This window comes from Ogataea philodendri (assembly GCF_020536065.1).
Source record: "Ogataea philodendri strain CBS6075 chromosome Unknown scaffold17, whole genome shotgun sequence".
Lineage (NCBI taxonomy): Eukaryota > Fungi > Ascomycota > Pichiomycetes > Pichiales > Pichiaceae > Ogataea > Ogataea philodendri.
Window position 1 is genome coordinate 1 of NW_025763777.1, and position 17,218 is coordinate 17,218.

Sequence of the window (17,218 nt, forward strand, 5' to 3'; positions counted from 1 at the left end):
CTGTGCAAAGGCTGTGCAAAATGTGATCAAAATGTAGTACGATGACCAACTCTGCAAAAATTAAATTATTGTGAAATATTTGACCAAACGCTAACTCTTGGCATCTAGCTGGTTATAATAACCGAGTTTCTGGTTCATTGATGTCGCAAATAACCTCTATCACGTCAGAATGGCAATACCTGCTTGTTGAACTGTACGTTAACCCCAGTTATGCAGTAACTAACCCCAGTTTTTTCACACCACAGCCAGATATCCTGCCCAGTGTCGACGCCATCACATGGAAATCGCTCATCTACGGCGCTCTGAACCAACTCCACGGTATCAACGGCATTTCTGTGCGCTACGACATCCTCAAAACACAGGATCAGCGAGCGTGGATACGAGTCTCACAGCTTGATAAATCGATCCTCACGTCGGCCCTCACAGCCAGCACGCCCTCGCTCGCAATTCTAGACCTCCCTGAAACAACTGGCAGCTTGCGTATCCTGTCATCGGCCCCCACGCTTGCCCAAATAGCAGGCCCCGACCGGTTTGGCTGGTTCCAGGTGTAGACCTTTCAGACATGGATTACGAGCCCTGGCCCGCGTTGTTTTCTGGGGACGATATGTAAAATAACTCTATATTTAGAGGGAAGACCACAAGTAATATAAAATCGCAAAGAACCCACCTCCCATTGGACAATCACCCTACCACAGATAGCGTATTGTTTGAGGACTTTGTGAATTTGGTCATTGAGGACGTCTCCCGTATTTTTTCCCAATGATTCTACTTCACTTTGCGCTCCACATATTTTGCCTTGTCAGCTTGGCAACAGCAGCTGATTGGAAGCCTAAGGTGTCCAAGACGCAACATGAGACGATTTTTGACATGTTCTACTTTGACGACTCTCCAGTGATGTTGAGCATCAACGAACAAAAGCTTCTGATCTCTCCAGACAATGCAGAGACTTGGAAACCTGTTGATTTGAAGCTCAGCTCTGGAGAACCAGCCAACATCACTTCCTGTGTGATTGTTCCGTCAGATAACCAGCTGGCATTTGCACTTACTGGAGAGAAAACACAATTTTATACCCGTGACCAGGGAAAAACCTGGCAAAGCCTCGACGTGGATCATCCTGGAGGACCGCTTAGTTGGGGCACAGTTGAGGTCAACTATGCGAAACCAGACATGATCTTGTTCAGTTTTGTCGACTGTTCTGAGAAAGACAACTTTATCTACACCTGTGAAAATCATTGGCTGTACAGCACAGACGGACTCAAGAGCTCTCCAAAGAAGATTCCGCTGGAAAACCTTGAACAATGTATGTTCCTCAAACAGAACAAGGCATTTACCAGTGGTCCTGACGAGCGTGTTGTTTGTATTCAAAGAGAGAAGGCAGACTCGGGATTGATGCAGTCGCCTACTCGCCTAGTGGCCAGCTCGGATTTTTTCAAGACGGTGGAAAATAACTTTGGTGATGTCTCCAATTACCAGGCGCTCAACATCGAGGTGGAGCAGTCGTTTCTCATTGTGACGGTGGCTCATGATCAGTTCTCGCCGGACTCGGAAGTGTCGTTGTATATCTCCAAGGACGGAAAGACGTTCGACAAGGCCTTTTTCGAGAACCAGATGAAATCGTGGATGTTTAGAGTTCTCCCATCCACTCCGTCTTCTCTTTACCTTGGCATTTTTGACGACATGAACTCTAAACACATGGAAATGACCGCCGATCTGTACAAGTCTGACTCCACTGGTTTGTTTTTCGACAAAGTTTACGACGGATATTTGGCGAATGGGTTTGGACTCAGTGATTTCACCAAGGTGCAGGAGATTGACGGTGTTTACATCATTCTCAGTCACGAGAACCGTATGGACAAAAATAGCGAACCGTTGTCCAAGTCCAAGATCACTTTCGACGATGGTAAGACCTGGTCGTTCCTAAAGACAAGCGATCAAGACGGGTGCAATGGTGACCGGGACTGTTCTTTGAACCTGGTCTGGACCACAATGAGAAGTTCTGATGGAAATTTCGAAACAGGGCCAACTCCTGGAATCATTCTTGGTATTGGAAACACCGGCAAATACACCACCAAGGACCTGAAAGACTTGAAATCCTACGTCTCCAGAGACGGCGGAAGAACTTGGAAGAAAGTGCTTGACTCTGCCTGTGTTTTCACGTTTGCCGATCTGGGAAATATCATTGCCGCCGTTCCTGTCGACATGACCAGTTTCACGTCTGGTCATATTGACCAAAAGTCGTTACCGAAAGATCTGATTTACTCGTTGGACCAGGGAGAGTCCTGGGGTAGCGTTGATCTTGGTATAAACGTGTTCCCGCTCGATCTGCTCACTTCCAAGGACGGAAGCACGCAGCATGTTGTTCTTCTAGCGGAAGCAAACAGTTTCTCGTCGTTCTACTCGTTTGCTATTGATTTCACTGGGGCGTTTGAAAAAACGTGTGACGATTCCGACTACGAAGATTGGTACGCCAGAGTTGATCCCGATACCAACGAGCCGATCTGTGTGTTTGGCCACAAGGAAAAGTTCAAGAGACGGAAGTACGACGCCAAGTGTTTTGTCAACCACTCGTACCAGGACCTCGAGAAGATAGAAGAACCATGTGCCTGTACTATTGCAGACACCGAATGTACTTATGGGTTCATTCCAGGAGACGACGGCAAATGCGCTCCAGTTGTTCCAGCGGTGTTCTCCAAATATTGCAAAGACAACAAAGGTTCGACGGATATCACCACCAGACAACTGGTTCCAGACAATCTTTGTAACACCAAAGACTCTTTCCAGATTGAGAAAAATGACTACACTTTTGAATGTTCTCAAGATATGTCTAACTCCACATCGGTCATTCGCACTACCAACACACCGTTTGGTGAGAAAATTTACAACTTCTTCTATCTACCGTCAAACGAGAAGTCTCTTCCTGACGAGACTTTGCTGGTTTTGACAAAGTCCAACGATTTGTTCTTATCCTACAACGGAGGAATCAAGTTCCGTAAGTTTTTGAGAGGAATGGTCAAACCCATCACTGCATTTTCCAACACTTATTTCCCGGACCATTTCTTTGTGGTCACAGAGAGTAACGAAATCTTCTACACTGAACAAAGAGGAGACATGTTCATGAGTGTTAGATCGCCTCTAGACTTACAGAAACTTTCCAACCCAAGAATGACTTTCAACAAGCACAACTCGTCAGATTATATTATTTACGCCGATTCTGGATGCGACAGCTTTTTCTCTTCCAACTGCCATTCCGAGGCGTACCTCACTAGAGACAAAGGCCAGTCATTTGTCCAGCTGCCGGAGAACGTCAACACGTGCAGCTATGTGGGGTCATTGATGGACGACAAGGAGTTTGCTGTGAACGAGACTCTTATTGTGTGCAGCCAGCTGGTGGATAATGGCCAGCATTTTAGATTGATTTCCAGCACCGACTACTTTGCATCGGAGCCAAAAGTTTTGTTTGACAAGATCATTGGTTTTGCAGAGACAGGAAAGTTTTTGGTGGCGGCCAAACTCAACGACGACAACTCGTTGACTGCAGTGATTTCTGTGGACGGTAAATCATTTGCCGAGGCCAAATTCCCAGCCGATCTTCAGGTGACCCGTCAAACGGCATACACTATTCTGGACGTGAACAGCGAGCAGATCTTTTTGCACGTGACGACCAACTCGTCACCTCAGAGAGAGTTTGGCGCGCTGCTCAAGTCCAACTACAACGGAACAGAGTACGTGGAGCTGCTGGGAAACGTGAACCGTAACGAGTTTGCGTTTGTCGACTTTGAGAGTGTTCAGAGTCTCGAAGGAATTTCTATCATCAACACTGTGAGCAACGCCGAGTCCGTGAAAGAGAAAGGTGAGACCAAGAAAATCCAGAGCATGGTCACGTACAACGATGGCGCCGAATGGTCGTTGCTTGTTCCTCCTCCTGTTGATTCTCAGGGCAACAAGTACGGTTGCAACGGCAAGTCTTTGGAAACATGTTCTTTGCATTTGCACTCGTTCACAGAGAGAAACGACCCGGGCAGAGACACGTACTCGTCTGCGTCTGCTGTTGGACTGATGTTTGGTGTTGGAAACGTTGGCGAATCTCTGCTTCCGTTCGAGTCTGACCAAACTGCCACCTTTTTCTCTGCAGATGCCGGAGCCACTTGGAAAGAGGTGCGCCAGGGCAACTACATGTGGGAGTTTGGCGACCAGGGCTCGATTCTTGTTCTTGTAAAGGCCGGACTGACCAAGGTGGTTTCATACTCGTTGGACGAGGGAGGAACTTGGCAAGATTTCCAGTTTAGCGACACCGAAAGAGAGGTGGAAGACATTGCCACTGTTCCAAGCGACACTGCACGGAAATTCATTCTGATTGTCAAGGACGGTCCAGACCGCGACGAGATTGTTTCGTTGGACTTTTCTGGAATCCAGTCGCGCCAGTGCAAGCTGGAGGTGAACAACGACAACGAGCTGATCAGTTTCGACGATTTCGAGTACTGGACTCCAAAACACCCATTCCAGTCAACCTCGTGTTTGTTTGGCCACGAGTCCAGATACCCAAGACGCAAGCCTTCTGCCACAGACTGTTTTGTTGGTGCTGCGCCAATGAACAAGGTGTACAAGAAGACCAAGAACTGCAAATGCACGCGTCACGACTTTGAGTGCGACTACAACTTTGTGCTTGCCAAGGACGGCACGTGTCAGCTGATCTCTGGCCTGTCGCCGATCAACCCGAAGGAGTATTGCTCGCGCGACGACACGCTGACCGAGTACTGGGAGCCGACTGGCTACCGTAAGATCCCAATGAGCACCTGCGAGCAGGGACTGGAGCTGGACAAGTGGAGTTCGCACCCATGTCCGGGAAAGAGCAAGGAGTACGACAGAAAGCACGGCGTCTCGAGCTCGGGCGGAGTTGCCTTTGCGTTGACGGTGGCCGCTGTGGTGTTCGTTGCCACGCTTGCGTTTGTCTACTACCGGGGCATTCGCAGAAACGGCGGATTTTCGCGGTTTGGCGAGATCAGACTCGACGAGGACGACGAGATCCAGCTCATCGAGGAGAACGACGTGGACCGCATGGTGAACAGAGTTGTCCGGGCGGGGATCGTGGTGGTTAGTGCGGCCCTGGCGTTCAGACACAAGGTGGCCAGCGTGCTGAAGCAGGGCCTATTTTCGCGGTTCAGACGCGGCGGCCTCAACAACTACGAGCGGTTCTCGTCCTTCAACGACCGGATCATCGACGACGAGGACGCGTCGCTGTTTGATGTCGACGCCAACGACGACGACGCCCGCGAGATCGACTCGTTCTTGGACGAGCCCGTCGAGGACCGTGAATAAACGATTATGTAATCATTACGATAGAGCTGGTGTAGCTGAAAAAAAAAAGAGTACATCACTAACTAAATGCTTCGGGTGATTGTTCGTCGGTATGCGACGTCTCCGATCCAACGTCCGTCGGCGGCGTATTTGCAGCAGGTGGGCCGCCAGCCGGAGCAGCAGAACGAAGAGCAGGACGGCGCCGAGAAGGCCAAAATGCAAAAGATGCTGGTGAGACGGTCGTTGCGGATGACGTTTTGGCAGATGTTTCTGATTGCGCTGGGCGGATCTTCCGTGCTGAACATCATGCGCACGAAGAACGAGATGGAGGAGCTGGACGATTTCTACAGGCTGCGGTTCAAAAAGTTCGAGCAACTGATCGGGCAACTTGAGCAGGGCAAGGCTGGAATCGACGACGTTGATCAGGAGCTGTCTGTGTTGAACGACCGGTTTGAGCACTTTGGACTGGCCAAGAGCGAGTTCCGTGGCGTGCGCACGGGCAAACAGAAACAGTCCGCGCCTGCGCAGGAAAAGCCCAAAGTCGAGGTCACCAGCTACTTGTAAGCAAACGCTAATGTACATAAATATGAATGTTTATTTATCGCCAGGTTCTGTAACTCTCTCGCTGCGCTCGCTGTGCGAGGTCTCAGAGGGGGTCTCGCCCTCCACCTCGGTGTTCACAGGCAACGCAGCAGAGGTGTCTTCGTATTCGCTTAAAAGACCGGGAAGGTTTTTCAGCATGCCGTCGATCTTGGCCAGCGCCTCGCCTGCGATGTCGAAGCTCTTGCTGTTCACCTTCAGGATCCACCGGTAGTCAAACAGCTGCTGTCTGTATCCGTTGGCCTCCTCGTCGGTGTCGCTGGTCACGTACAGGATGGTTGCAAATATGCCGATCAGAGCAAAGTTGTTGGTGGCTGCCGACTGCCAGAACGACTGGATGTGTTCTGGCTTCAGGTTTCGGGCAAACTCGATCGACGCCGTCAAACGCGCCTGTGCTGCCGTCCGGCAAACACGAACCAGCTCGGGCGGACACGAGGCCTTTTGGGTGTGCAAACACGAGATGATGCGCCGGTGCAGCGTGATCTCCGAGGCAAAGTACGCCAGCTGCAGGTAACCGTTGGAGTTAAACTTGCGCGGTTTCGGGGTGTTCATCTGAAGCGTCTCTGGAAGCGAATGGTACCAGTTGCGCAGTTTCAGCTGCAACGGCTTGGCCAGCTTGAGGATCTCCTCTATGGAGTTGACGTTCTGCATGCTTGCCATGGTGTAGAAGGTGTCGAGGATCTCGCTGAGGATCTCGCTGAGCGAGATGAGCTGCCGGAACAGCGCCTCGCCGTTCTCGTTGTCGGCAGAGCCTTCCTTCAGCTGGTCTGCGTCGCCCTTGTCAGGGAAGTCCTCGGGACCCACCATGCGCACGAGCCAGTTCTTGCCCTCGATGATGTGGCTGGGCCGCGACTCCACGAGCGACGACCACTTGTCCTGGATGTACACGGCCCACGCCAGCCGTTTCCGCAGTCCTCTTTCCCAGCGGGGCAGTCTCCACGACGCACAGTCTAATCCTAGCCCCAGCTCCTCGGCCAGGGCAACCACCTGCGAGCACAACAGCCAGTTGTTGTCCTTAGACCCGCCGTCGCGGCATTGCAACAGCAGCAGACCCGCTTGCACTGAACTGAGCTTTGGACGCTGGATCACGTCAGAAAACGTCTTGAGCGCAAACTTGAGCAGTGCAACCACGTTAGGTTTGGGGAACTGCGACAGATGGGCGTCGTAGTCCCACCATTGAATGGCCAGACAGTACACAGCGGCCAAAAGCGGCGCCGAGAACTCTCTGTGTGTTCTGGAGTATTTTTCAAGAACCACTTTTTTGTGCAGTATAGGGAACGAGGGGTGCACCGTTCGGAAATACAGGTCGATGAGTTCCTGGCCGTGTGGAGCAACGTACCTCTCGACGCTGTCGGAGTCCCAATCGGATCTCTCGAGAAGGTCTTCGCTGAAATCGTCGCGAAGAGTGAACTGCACGTTACTAGCGACTTTCCGTATCGAATTCTTCTTGCTCAGTTCGAACTGATCCACCTTGTCGAGCGTGACCTTCTCAAGAAAAATGGTATCGTACAGCGAGGTCGGCCCGACGTAGAAACTGGACCGTGGGTATTGCAGACTGAGCGTCTTTTTCAGCAGTGAATGGCCCTGCATCGTGGAGTAGTCCTTGATCGGCAGCGTTTCTCTGAGCGGAACGTCTGGCGGCGGGATGATATTGGCCTCCTCGAACTTCATCCGCTTGGACTCTGTTTCGGGGCTCGAAAACGACCGTTTTGTGCCTGCTGCGTTACCGTCGATGAAAGTACACTTAATGCCTTTATTCTGGCACATTTTGCACATGTTAGACTCTGGCACCATCACACAGCGGATCTTTCTACGACGACAGTGGTCGCACGGCTTGACTTTTGTTCGTGGCTGTGGCGGCTCGTTCTTCGCGGGCATAGGATACCCTATTGGCACTGGTTGCATAGGGAACGGTCCCGGCATGGCGTTTGGATATTGGTTCATTAGGGCTTGTGGGTTCATAAACGAAGGCATGAACGACACAAATTGGTTGTTTCCATTAGCTTGTGGCGGTCCCGAGGTGTGTGGAGCCCCAGGAACACTTTGTACGCTCTGAACACTTGGAACGCTAGGCACGCTCGATGGATTGGATCCATGAGCAATGGGGGTATTATTATTGTCCGATTTGGTTCCGTGTTCCATCAAAATGTTCTGGTATTGTTGTAGATGCATCACATACTCGGCAGGCGAGGCTGGAGTAATTACCGACCCGACGTTCACTGGGGACATCATGTTGGATTGCCCGGAGTTGACAAACGTTTGCTGCGACCCGAGATCCAGATGCATGTTGTTGTCTGTGAAATAGTTAAATTCGTTGTGCTCGCGCCAGTTGGAGTACTCGTACCCACTTCCGGGCCCAGACCCAGATCCTGGGTCTAGCTCGCCAACTTTATCTAAAGGCGGGTCTTGGTTGGACATTTGGGGTGTAAATTTGTGCGACAAAACCCGGTTTTGGCTTATCTCGGTGACTTCTCCTCTTCTTATCGGGTATCAATCTAGTTGTAACCAAATATACCGCAAAGACCTCTTCTGGTGCCAGTTGTTTATCTTGCCACTATCGTACTGCTTTAATTTTCCAAAATATATCTGTCCCCGGCGTGCGCGGCCCAAAACCAAATCTCAGGCTCTGGCCAGCCTCGAAAAAAAAAATCGCTAAATACAGAATCAAATCATCTCTCCAGCCATGCTACGTTTGTGTGTCCGCCGCGCAGTCCCTGTGCTTACCCGGCCACGCGTGCTGTCGCTCGCCAGACATTCGTCCTCGGACGTGCCGTGGTACCTGCGCGAGTCCGATTCCGAGCAACGGCCCAGCTTGCTCAACCACTCGCCAATACCTGCACTGCCGGCCAACTCGCCTGCGTCGCTCCAGCCGCTCGTCGAGTTCCTCTCGCACAAGCTCGGAATGTCCAACATTGAGGTTTTTGACCTCAGAAACCCCAGGGACCCCGACTCCGTCAACGAGGGCGCCCAGGAGGTGGCAGACTTCATGGTGGTGGCCACCGGTAAGAGCGCCAAGCATCTGCAGAAAGCCACCTTGGAACTGAACCTGTTTGTCAAACACCAGCTCAAGAGTCTCACGTCGAACGAGGGACTGCTCTCGACGGCCCAATTGGCCAAATTCCGCCGCCGCTTGCTCAAACGAGGCAAGAAGGGTCCTTCGTACGCCATGAACGACTACGGAGCAGCAGCAAACACCTGGGTCATGGTCGACTGCAAGGACGACAACATCGCCGTGCACCTGCTCACGGAGGAACGGCGCGACGATCTCGATCTGGAGTCGCTCTGGGCGCAGGATAAGTCCAAGTACGAAAACAGAAAAACCCGCGTTGATGACGATAATATTTTCAGTGGTTTCCGGTTCATGCACACCATGAGACGCCCGGTGAGCGCTGGTGGCATTCTCACCCAGCTGGCCGGGTTCAGAAGCTATTCCCAGGTCGGGTTCGACCAGCTCAAGAGACTCCATCTGGAGAACCCAAAAGCGTGTCCTTTGGATAAGGTGCAGAACCATCTGCTTACCAAACAGGCCCAGGGAACTCTGGTCACGTCGCGGGAGATCGCCGAGCTGGTCGAGTTGATCTTGCAATCCGCCGAGTTCCATGACGGACTAACTTCCGAGACTGAGGTGTTCAGTCGTCGAACCAACACTATTTTGCACATCCTGTCCACTTTCAACCCGATCCTCACAGAGAAAGATATCACGGAATTGCTGCCCACGTTGGTGATCGCAGGCTCACAAGCTGACAACGAGAACTTCGTCAAGCTCAACTCAAAAGAACCAAAACCAAACCCAGAGCTGAGATACTCTGTCCAGGTTAACCATCTGTACAGACTGTATGAGTCCATTTTCAAAAACCGCAAGTTTGCACCGTTCCTCACGCAAATGGACCTCATTTTCCTCACCATTTTCGCCAACAGAAACAACTGGGTCTATATGAAGAAAGTGGTTGATTCCGCACTGGCACGACAGGACTTTGTTCCTGTTGAGGCCGCCCTCAATTTCCTGTCTATAAGCGGCACCCCGGCCCAGTGTTTGGAATTTATCGACGCGTACCTGCCATATTTGCGTCTATCTCCGTCTTTCCATGAATCAGAGCACAAGTCCCAGATTGACAGTGTCACGACCAAGGCCACCAGTCTATAGCATACTAATGAAAGTTAACGTTTGATCACCTTGTACCAGCGATAGTAGCATTTGAGATTGGTTTCAGGTAACGAAATGGTGTAATATGCGTTTCCCAAATGGATATGGTCATTTGGTTTGATCTTGATGTTGAAGCTCGGCTTGAAACAAGCAAGAGCCACCAGCTCGTTTGAGTCCAATCGAACAATTCGCAGTTGTGGCGAAACTTCCCCAAGTTCCAGAATGTCCACGGTAGACAGTTTTTCCGTAGTCAATGGCTGGTCGTACCCCAGCACAGCATTCATCGAATGGATATTGGTAAGGATATCGTTAACCTGGTCGGTCAGGACCCCCGAGAACGTGCGCACGCGTCGCGCGACGCGTGGCTCAACATGATCAGTCTCGCTCCGCAGACTGATCTGGCGCGTAATCTCATCAATGCTCGATCTGGTTCGTGTTTGTGTTTCCCTCTGTAAATACGATCTGGTTAAAGAAGCTAGGTTTATTGAATGACTTGGCGACTTTGCGTGTCTATTTTTCAGTAGATCGGGTTTCAATACGCGCTCGGGTTTACGATTAAGCGCCAGTTTCCCTGTTATCTCGCCCAACGGGATTCTTTTGGTCCTTCGATCCATTGTTGATTTATTTATCTTTTTTTTAAACTGTTAAATATTTCTTGAGTATGTAAACCATTTTAGAAACTTAAGCCTTGTTGCCCAAAGCAACAACACCAGGAAGCTCTTTACCTTCCAAAAGCTCCAAAGAAGCTCCTCCTCCGGTAGAGACGTGGGAAAGCTTGTCTGCTCCGCCGAACTTCTTGGCAACGGTGGCAGTGTCACCACCACCAATGATGACGGTGTTGCCGGCTTGTGCGCTCTTAACACAGGCTTCAAGCATACCCTTGGTACCCTTGGAGAAAGCCTCAAACTCAAACACACCAGGAGGTCCGTTCCAGACGATGGTCTTGGCCTTGGCAATGGCGTCGGCGTACAACTTGGCGGACTTCTCGCCGTTGTCCAGACCTTGCAAGTCGTCGGCGATTCCTTCCTCCAAAGTGGCGTAACCGACCTTGGCATCTGGCGAGAAGTCGTCAGCAGTGACGAAATCAACAGGCAAAATGATCTCGACGTTGTTCTTCTTAGCCTTCTCAACCAACTTTGGAACGATCTCAGCACCCTCCTTGTCAAACAACGACTTACCAATGTTCATTTTGTTGATGATCTTGTTGAAGGTGAAGGCCATACCACCACCAATGATCAAGATATCGACCTTCTCAAGCAGGTTGTCAATCAATTGGATCTTGTCAGACACCTTGGCACCTCCCAAGATAGCCAGGAATGGTCTGACTGGGTTCTCCAAAGCCTTGGAGAAGTACTCCAACTCCTTGGCCATCAAGAAACCAGCAGCTCTCTCCTTGAGCTCAATTCCAACCATGGAAGAGTGAGCTCTGTGAGCAGTACCAAAAGCGTCGTTAACGTAAACGTCGGCCAAAGCAGTGAGCTGTTTTCTGAACTTCTCGACGTCCTCCTTCGAGGCCTTGACCTTGCCCTCGGAAGTCTTCTTAGAACCTTCCTCCTCGATGTGGAATCTCAAGTTCTCCAAAAGGAACACCTCTCCGTCAGAAGCACCGTTGACAGCAGACTCCACTTCTGGCCCAACAGAGTCCTTCAAGAAATTCACCTTTTGGCCCAAAAGGGACTCCAATTCGGTGGCAACAGGCTTCAAGGTATATTTGAGGTTGACTTCTCCGTTTGGTCTGCCCAAATGCGAAGCAAGAACAACCGCCTTTGGCTTGTGATCTAACACATACTTGATGGTTGGCAATGCAGCGACGATTCTCTGGTTGTTGGTGATCTTGTCACCGTCCAATGGGACGTTGAAGTCGACTCTAATAAACACTCTTTTTCCTGCGAAATTGAGGTCTTTGACTGAAAGCTTGTTGGCAAGGGACATTATTTAAAACAAGTTGTAAAACTCACTTCATTTTTCCGAAGAGGGTCACCTGAGTATTTATATTTGCTTGACGGCAGCACGTCTCTTCTCCGAGCCGGTGCACGGGTTTTCAAACATGTCACGGGTTCAGGCACCGTTGTGGTACGACATGCAGACACGTGAGAAGTGGGGTGTTTACTGGGATCATGTTGGTGAGCAGGTGGCACGCCGTGGTCGCTATGATGGGCCGTTCTGAAGAGCCAGATGTGTTGGATCTCCAAGGTCTCGGGACTTTTGACGGGTTGACGGCAGCACGGATAATTCGCCGGTTTGAGAGTGGGATCTGCACCGTGTTGGTTGCAGCTCGACTGTGTGGTGGTTCATTCACTTCTAAACCAAACTATCCGTCTCTCATTGTCGCGTGTCCACTTACATCTGTTCAGCCCTACCGGGGTGTCTGTGCAAGGGTGCGTAGTATGGAGTGTAGTTTTTTTTGTTTTTCTGTTGTGTTACCGAGATTCTTTTGCAATGGCCGAATCGTCTGTTGCACGGCCGCTGTTGAAGCTTAACGCGCAGTTCATCGCAATCGCACATTCTGTCTGCTCGTTATCGGCTTTTCTCGCGGCTCTTTTCGTTGGATATTGGCTCCATTTCTACAAGATCGTCCAGAATGAACACTACGGGTATCCCGACGAATGGTTCCCCAGCGTGTCTGCGACCATTGGAGATCGGTATCCGGAACGGTCAATTTTCCAGATCCTGATTGCTCTCACCTCAGGACCTCGATTTTTACTGTTATTTGTCGGATACATTGTTTGGTACAAACAAGATTCAATTTATCCCAAATTGGGATTGGTGACAGGACTCGTTAGAACAGTCACTTGTGGAGGCTGGGTTTATATCACATCCACCGACGACCATGACTTCCATGATATCTTTATGATCTCGTACATTGTTCTGACCATTCCGTGGGATATGGCCGTTACCAAACTTTCTCCACCTGGATCCAAGATCAGATCGTACAGAAAATACACAGCATTTACGTTCTTCTTCATGTTAGTTCCGCTGATTTACTTGTTCATCCAGCATAAGGTCCATCGTGTGGCTGGTGCGTACTCCTACTATGCATACTGTGAGTGGTCGCTAATTTTCCTCGACGTCGGTTTCGACGCGTGGTCAATTTTGGACTTCAAGGAACTCACCATCGAGATTCTACCGTCTTCAGACTCTGACGCCTTTTTCGTCACTAACTTCTCCAGATCGGCCCCTGTCAAGGAAACCAAGCTGCAACCTAAATCAACCCAACAGGGCGGTTCTTTGTTCCAACTGACCGTTGATGTTGTCAACGCATTTATTTTCTGGTCCATCTACTCATCGCTGTTCCTGTTAATTTGGTACTTCCCACTTTGGCACATGGGTATCTCTGGATATGAGGCTGCGTGCTTGACCTTGGTGTCTCCCGCTTTGCTCGTGATTCCTGGCCTGTCCAAGGTGTTTGTGTCATATCCTCAGTTCGTCAAGGCGTTCTCCTGCACCCTGGGTGTCGGCTCCTACTTGATTGCCGATCCTGCTGCCAGACTGCTCACTACGGCTGCTGGTATCTCTATTCAGATGATGTCTCTAAGTTGCGACATCTGGACCCTGGGAACTCAGAAAGACTCGCTGCCAATTAAAACATATGCCACCACATTTATTCTTGGCCTTGTTCTCTCAGCAATAGCAAAGTTTGCATTTTGGGCAAACAACCCGATCTGGCCAATCATGAACAGCGAGACCGGCGGATGGAACCTGACAGGTTTGGTTGTTGGTGTTGTTTCTGCTTTCTTCACCAAGCTTCCAAAGCCAGTTTCATATGTCGAGACTGAAAAAAGCGCTAGAAAACCATCGTTCCTGCTGACCTCGCTCGGATTCGGTTCCCTGATCTACTCCATCAGCGCCATGCTCACCGACTCGTCTACCATCATCTTGTGGAACTGGGAAGGATACCCTATTCGCGGCCCGATCCCTGTTCCTCACGGAGCCATCACTCTGATCACCATGTGTGCAGGAGCTTTCTTTGGTCTCTACAAACCAGAGTCTTATAAGACAGTGACGTTTTCGGGAGTTCTGGGTGGTGCAGTGTTGTACCTGTTCAACGGCTGGGTCGGATACGTTGGAGGATTGGCGTACGCTTTTTGGCTCTGCTACGTGACCCCATTGAGTTTCCAACAGATCTCCAAGACGGGTAAACTGGCATCTATTTTTGCCGTTTCTTTCCTGTTCACCGTCATTTTGTCCCTGATGCATGTCTGGGTGGTTGCCTATGCATTCGTTCCTGGAGGACCACTTCTCAGAGAAAGAACAGACATTGTTCTGGGACTGTCCATTTTCATGATTGTTGGCCTGGTGTACGACCACCAGCCACCGCAAATCGACACCAAGAGAGCCAAGTCGGTTCTGAAGAAGCTCACCAACCATTTCGTTTTGCTGGTGCTGCTATCGTGTTTTGTCGCATTCACTAGATTCCAATTTGAGAAGCCAAAGCCGTACCATCCAAAGTCGAGACTCATGACCGCAGGTATCTGGACGATCCATTTCGGTCTGGACAACGACATGTGGGCCTCGGAGCACCGCATGCGCGATTTGATCAAAGACCTCGAGTTGGACGTTGTTGGACTGCTAGAGTCTGACACCCAGAGAATCATCATGGGCAACAGAGACCTGACACAGAGAATTGCCGAGGAGCTTGGGATGTACGCTGACTTTGGCCCTGGTCCTAACAAACACACATGGGGTGCTGCATTGCTGTCGAAATTCCCGATCGTCAACTCCACGCACCACCTGCTACCATCTCCAGTTGGGGAGCTGGCTCCCGCTATCCATGCTACATTGGACTGCTACGGTGAGCTGATCGACGTCGTTGTGTTCCATTCTGGACAGGAAGAGGACGTGGAGGACCGCCGGCTGCAGACTCTGGGCGTGACGGACATCATGGGCAGCTCTGACCGGCCAATGGTGTTGCTCAGCTACCTGGTGACCGATCCGCTCAAAGGTAACTACAATACCTACGTGAGCGACAAGTCGGGTATGCACGACATCGATGTGACAGACGACGACCGTTGGTGCGAATACATCTTGTACAAAAAAATGAAGCGCACAGGATACGCTCGTGTCAGCAGAGGCACCATCACCGATACCGAGGTGCAAGTCGGCAAGTTTGTGATTCCGGACGGCACGATCGACGAGTCGTACTCGCAGACCCGCGTCGACGAGGACAAGGTGCCGGAAGACATGCGGTTCCCGTCAATTTTCTATGGCGACGGTGTTCGCGGCCACCAGTACCATGTTTTCGACGAGCCAAGATATTTTAGATAGACATTGGGACAAATTTCACTTACCTAATATTTTCAGACAATAATTTATTTTCCAGGCTGTGCACAGAGATGGCTTTAAACCAGCCATCCTCTGTATAAAAGATGGAGGTAACCGTGACGTCTTTCGACTTTCACCAACATGGAGACTGAGAAACGGATTGTGTCTGAGTCGAGCTATGACACTGTTGCGTCGGAGGTTGTTTTCGACAACCAGGCCGCGCTTATCAGTGACGATGTCCAGACAGTCTGTTCATCCAAGTATAATCCAGCAGCAAGCACTCTCAGGCGTCATAGCCATAAGAAAACCAACTCTTCCGCGACAGTGTTCTACGAGAACCCATACAAGCGCACACGCACGGCCAGATCGTCCATGAAACGGCTCACAATCACGTCCAACTGGGGAATCGACGAGAAACAGGACCAGCGTAACAGCCAGATCATGAAGCAGCTGATGGCCGGCGACACGAGCTCGCTGGCGTCTTCACAGGTGTCGCTGGGTCACCGGTCCGCGCAGCTGGTGGACTCGAGCGTGGTTCCGTTTGCGACGTCACGTGCTGCATCGCTGCGTCGCCAGCTCTCAAATCGCACTGTGAAGCCGTCGGTGGGTAGTCTGCAGCGGTCGAACGCCGTGAAGCGCAAAGAAGGCTGGCTCACGAGCCTGCGTAAAAGGATCCGTCAATGGAAGAGCCGCGCGGTTCAGAAATGGCGGAGAGTGCGCCAGCATCGTCTGTTTGGCCGTCGCAGAGCCAAGCCGGCTCTGCAGATTTCTGCGCCGATCCTGCCCGCCCTTTCGCGCCAGGGAACCGTCCGGCGTGTCTCGCGTACACCAACCGTCTCGCACACACAGAAGAAACAGGCCATGGACCGTCTCATCAGAAGAAGCCAGGACAACCTGATCGACCGCCCCGACCTGGACCAGCTCCAGCCGCTCCTGGACATGTGGTCGCAGTACTTGAAGAACGTGATCGGCAACCGGATCCATCTCAAGCTCGACCTCAACCAGCTTTCCAGACCAACAGCCGCTACCCACGAACGCAAGGAGAGTCTGCTCGGCTCGATCCTGGCAGATTACGTCAGCACCGACGAAAGCGACACCAACAGCATGGTTTCTGAGCAGAGCGATGCAGTGTCGGTCTCAACGGCGGAATCGTCGATCCTGGACGATGCTCCGGGGTACCTGGGCGTTAAGGGTTCGTGGAACTCGGAGTTAAATCGGCATGATAGCGGAGCCTTTTCTTTCGCTCCTTCGGTAACATAACGGTGCATCTTCGGCCCGGATTTAATTTTTTTTCATGGAACGGCTATAAATATGTAATCATTAGCTCCCTAATTATAATTTAGTGATTTACAGCATGTCTGCGGTTGGCAAAGTGCAAGTGCTGATGGATAACATCTCGTTTGGGCTTGTTTCTAAAGTACGCAAACGGTTTTCAGTCGATGACGGTGGGGTTCAAGTGATCCAGCCTCCAAATATGGAAACACCCAGGTCTTGTTCTCCTTCAGCCGTGCGAAGACTCTCAAAGCTGTCGGAACCACTAGTTGGCGCCAGAATAATACAACGGCGGGTGACAAGTCCCGCACGTATGGAGAAGTCGTCCTCCAATAGCTCACAGTCAACGAAAACATTAACCTCCAAAAGAGGTTCTTTCAGGGCCAAAAAAGAACCCTTGCCGAATAAGCTACGTGATCCCGAAATTAGCATGCCGAGGGCATTACACGAGCTACATCCCGTTCCTTCCAACGTTTCGGAACAATCAAGCATAGCCAACACTACCGAGTCGGTCGCCGCCCGATTCCACATAGTTTTCGACGACCACTTAATTCCGGGCATGGAATGATGCTCGGTCTCTACTTGCAATTAAATTTAATGAAGCGCATAACACGTTAAAATGCATTAATATATATCATGATCGAG

The 17,218-nt window shown here is 50.9% G+C and overlaps 16 protein-coding genes across 16 annotated transcripts; 8 read left to right on the top strand and 8 right to left on the bottom strand.

The window, feature by feature from the left end:
• Positions 1 to 551, top strand: OGAPHI_000007 (uncharacterized protein; the record flags this gene model as incomplete). Its single annotated transcript, XM_046209042.1, has 1 exon — positions 127 to 551. A coding segment is annotated over one exon (425 nt), but the record flags the coding sequence as incomplete, so codon positions are not given.
• A 208-nt stretch (positions 552 to 759) lies between these two features.
• OGAPHI_000008 (uncharacterized protein) lies at positions 760 to 5,316 on the top strand (the record flags this gene model as incomplete). Its single annotated transcript, XM_046201711.1, has 1 exon — positions 760 to 5,316. One exon carries the CDS (start codon positions 760 to 762, stop codon positions 5,314 to 5,316), a length of 4,557 nt encoding a protein of 1,518 aa, XP_046064937.1.
• OGAPHI_000009 (uncharacterized protein) lies at positions 1,918 to 2,223 on the bottom strand (the record flags this gene model as incomplete). The annotated part of the gene is made up of 1 exon (XM_046201822.1): positions 1,918 to 2,223. The coding sequence occupies one exon, from the start codon at positions 2,221 to 2,223 to the stop codon at positions 1,918 to 1,920; it is 306 nt and encodes a 101-aa protein (XP_046064938.1).
• OGAPHI_000010 (uncharacterized protein) lies at positions 3,670 to 4,837 on the bottom strand (the record flags this gene model as incomplete). The annotated part of the gene is made up of 3 exons (XM_046201933.1): positions 3,670 to 4,042; positions 4,174 to 4,483; positions 4,756 to 4,837. 3 exons carry the CDS (start codon positions 4,835 to 4,837, stop codon positions 3,670 to 3,672), a joined length of 765 nt encoding a protein of 254 aa, XP_046064939.1.
• Positions 5,317 to 5,382: 66 nt separating the features above from the next.
• Positions 5,383 to 5,859, top strand: OGAPHI_000011 (uncharacterized protein; the record flags this gene model as incomplete). The annotated part of the gene is made up of 1 exon (XM_046202043.1): positions 5,383 to 5,859. The coding sequence occupies one exon, from the start codon at positions 5,383 to 5,385 to the stop codon at positions 5,857 to 5,859; it is 477 nt and encodes a 158-aa protein (XP_046064940.1).
• A 30-nt stretch (positions 5,860 to 5,889) lies between these two features.
• Positions 5,890 to 8,313, bottom strand: OGAPHI_000012 (uncharacterized protein; the record flags this gene model as incomplete). Its single annotated transcript, XM_046202154.1, has 1 exon — positions 5,890 to 8,313. The coding sequence occupies one exon, from the start codon at positions 8,311 to 8,313 to the stop codon at positions 5,890 to 5,892; it is 2,424 nt and encodes an 807-aa protein (XP_046064941.1).
• A 246-nt stretch (positions 8,314 to 8,559) lies between these two features.
• Positions 8,560 to 9,063, bottom strand: OGAPHI_000013 (uncharacterized protein; the record flags this gene model as incomplete). The annotated part of the gene is made up of 1 exon (XM_046202265.1): positions 8,560 to 9,063. The coding sequence occupies one exon, from the start codon at positions 9,061 to 9,063 to the stop codon at positions 8,560 to 8,562; it is 504 nt and encodes a 167-aa protein (XP_046064942.1).
• On the top strand, positions 8,798 to 10,039 carry OGAPHI_000014 (uncharacterized protein; the record flags this gene model as incomplete). The annotated part of the gene is made up of 1 exon (XM_046202376.1): positions 8,798 to 10,039. One exon carries the CDS (start codon positions 8,798 to 8,800, stop codon positions 10,037 to 10,039), a length of 1,242 nt encoding a protein of 413 aa, XP_046064943.1.
• On the bottom strand, positions 9,322 to 10,323 carry OGAPHI_000015 (uncharacterized protein; the record flags this gene model as incomplete). Its single annotated transcript, XM_046202486.1, has 2 exons — positions 9,322 to 9,769; positions 10,076 to 10,323. The coding sequence occupies 2 exons, from the start codon at positions 10,321 to 10,323 to the stop codon at positions 9,322 to 9,324; spliced, it is 696 nt and encodes a 231-aa protein (XP_046064944.1).
• On the top strand, positions 10,262 to 11,816 carry OGAPHI_000016 (uncharacterized protein; the record flags this gene model as incomplete). The annotated part of the gene is made up of 3 exons (XM_046202597.1): positions 10,262 to 10,336; positions 10,775 to 11,389; positions 11,553 to 11,816. 3 exons carry the CDS (start codon positions 10,262 to 10,264, stop codon positions 11,814 to 11,816), a joined length of 954 nt encoding a protein of 317 aa, XP_046064945.1.
• OGAPHI_000017 (uncharacterized protein) lies at positions 10,721 to 11,971 on the bottom strand (the record flags this gene model as incomplete). Its single annotated transcript, XM_046202708.1, has 1 exon — positions 10,721 to 11,971. The coding sequence occupies one exon, from the start codon at positions 11,969 to 11,971 to the stop codon at positions 10,721 to 10,723; it is 1,251 nt and encodes a 416-aa protein (XP_046064946.1).
• A 507-nt stretch (positions 11,972 to 12,478) lies between these two features.
• On the top strand, positions 12,479 to 15,304 carry OGAPHI_000018 (uncharacterized protein; the record flags this gene model as incomplete). Its single annotated transcript, XM_046202820.1, has 1 exon — positions 12,479 to 15,304. The coding sequence occupies one exon, from the start codon at positions 12,479 to 12,481 to the stop codon at positions 15,302 to 15,304; it is 2,826 nt and encodes a 941-aa protein (XP_046064947.1).
• On the bottom strand, positions 13,072 to 13,317 carry OGAPHI_000019 (uncharacterized protein; the record flags this gene model as incomplete). The annotated part of the gene is made up of 1 exon (XM_046202930.1): positions 13,072 to 13,317. One exon carries the CDS (start codon positions 13,315 to 13,317, stop codon positions 13,072 to 13,074), a length of 246 nt encoding a protein of 81 aa, XP_046064948.1.
• On the bottom strand, positions 13,799 to 14,407 carry OGAPHI_000020 (uncharacterized protein; the record flags this gene model as incomplete). The annotated part of the gene is made up of 1 exon (XM_046203041.1): positions 13,799 to 14,407. The coding sequence occupies one exon, from the start codon at positions 14,405 to 14,407 to the stop codon at positions 13,799 to 13,801; it is 609 nt and encodes a 202-aa protein (XP_046064949.1).
• A 138-nt stretch (positions 15,305 to 15,442) lies between the features above and the next one.
• On the top strand, positions 15,443 to 16,561 carry OGAPHI_000021 (uncharacterized protein; the record flags this gene model as incomplete). The annotated part of the gene is made up of 1 exon (XM_046203152.1): positions 15,443 to 16,561. One exon carries the CDS (start codon positions 15,443 to 15,445, stop codon positions 16,559 to 16,561), a length of 1,119 nt encoding a protein of 372 aa, XP_046064950.1.
• Positions 16,562 to 16,655: 94 nt separating this feature from the next.
• OGAPHI_000022 (uncharacterized protein) lies at positions 16,656 to 17,141 on the top strand (the record flags this gene model as incomplete). Its single annotated transcript, XM_046203263.1, has 1 exon — positions 16,656 to 17,141. The coding sequence occupies one exon, from the start codon at positions 16,656 to 16,658 to the stop codon at positions 17,139 to 17,141; it is 486 nt and encodes a 161-aa protein (XP_046064951.1).
• Between the last annotated feature and the right edge of the window lie 77 nt (positions 17,142 to 17,218).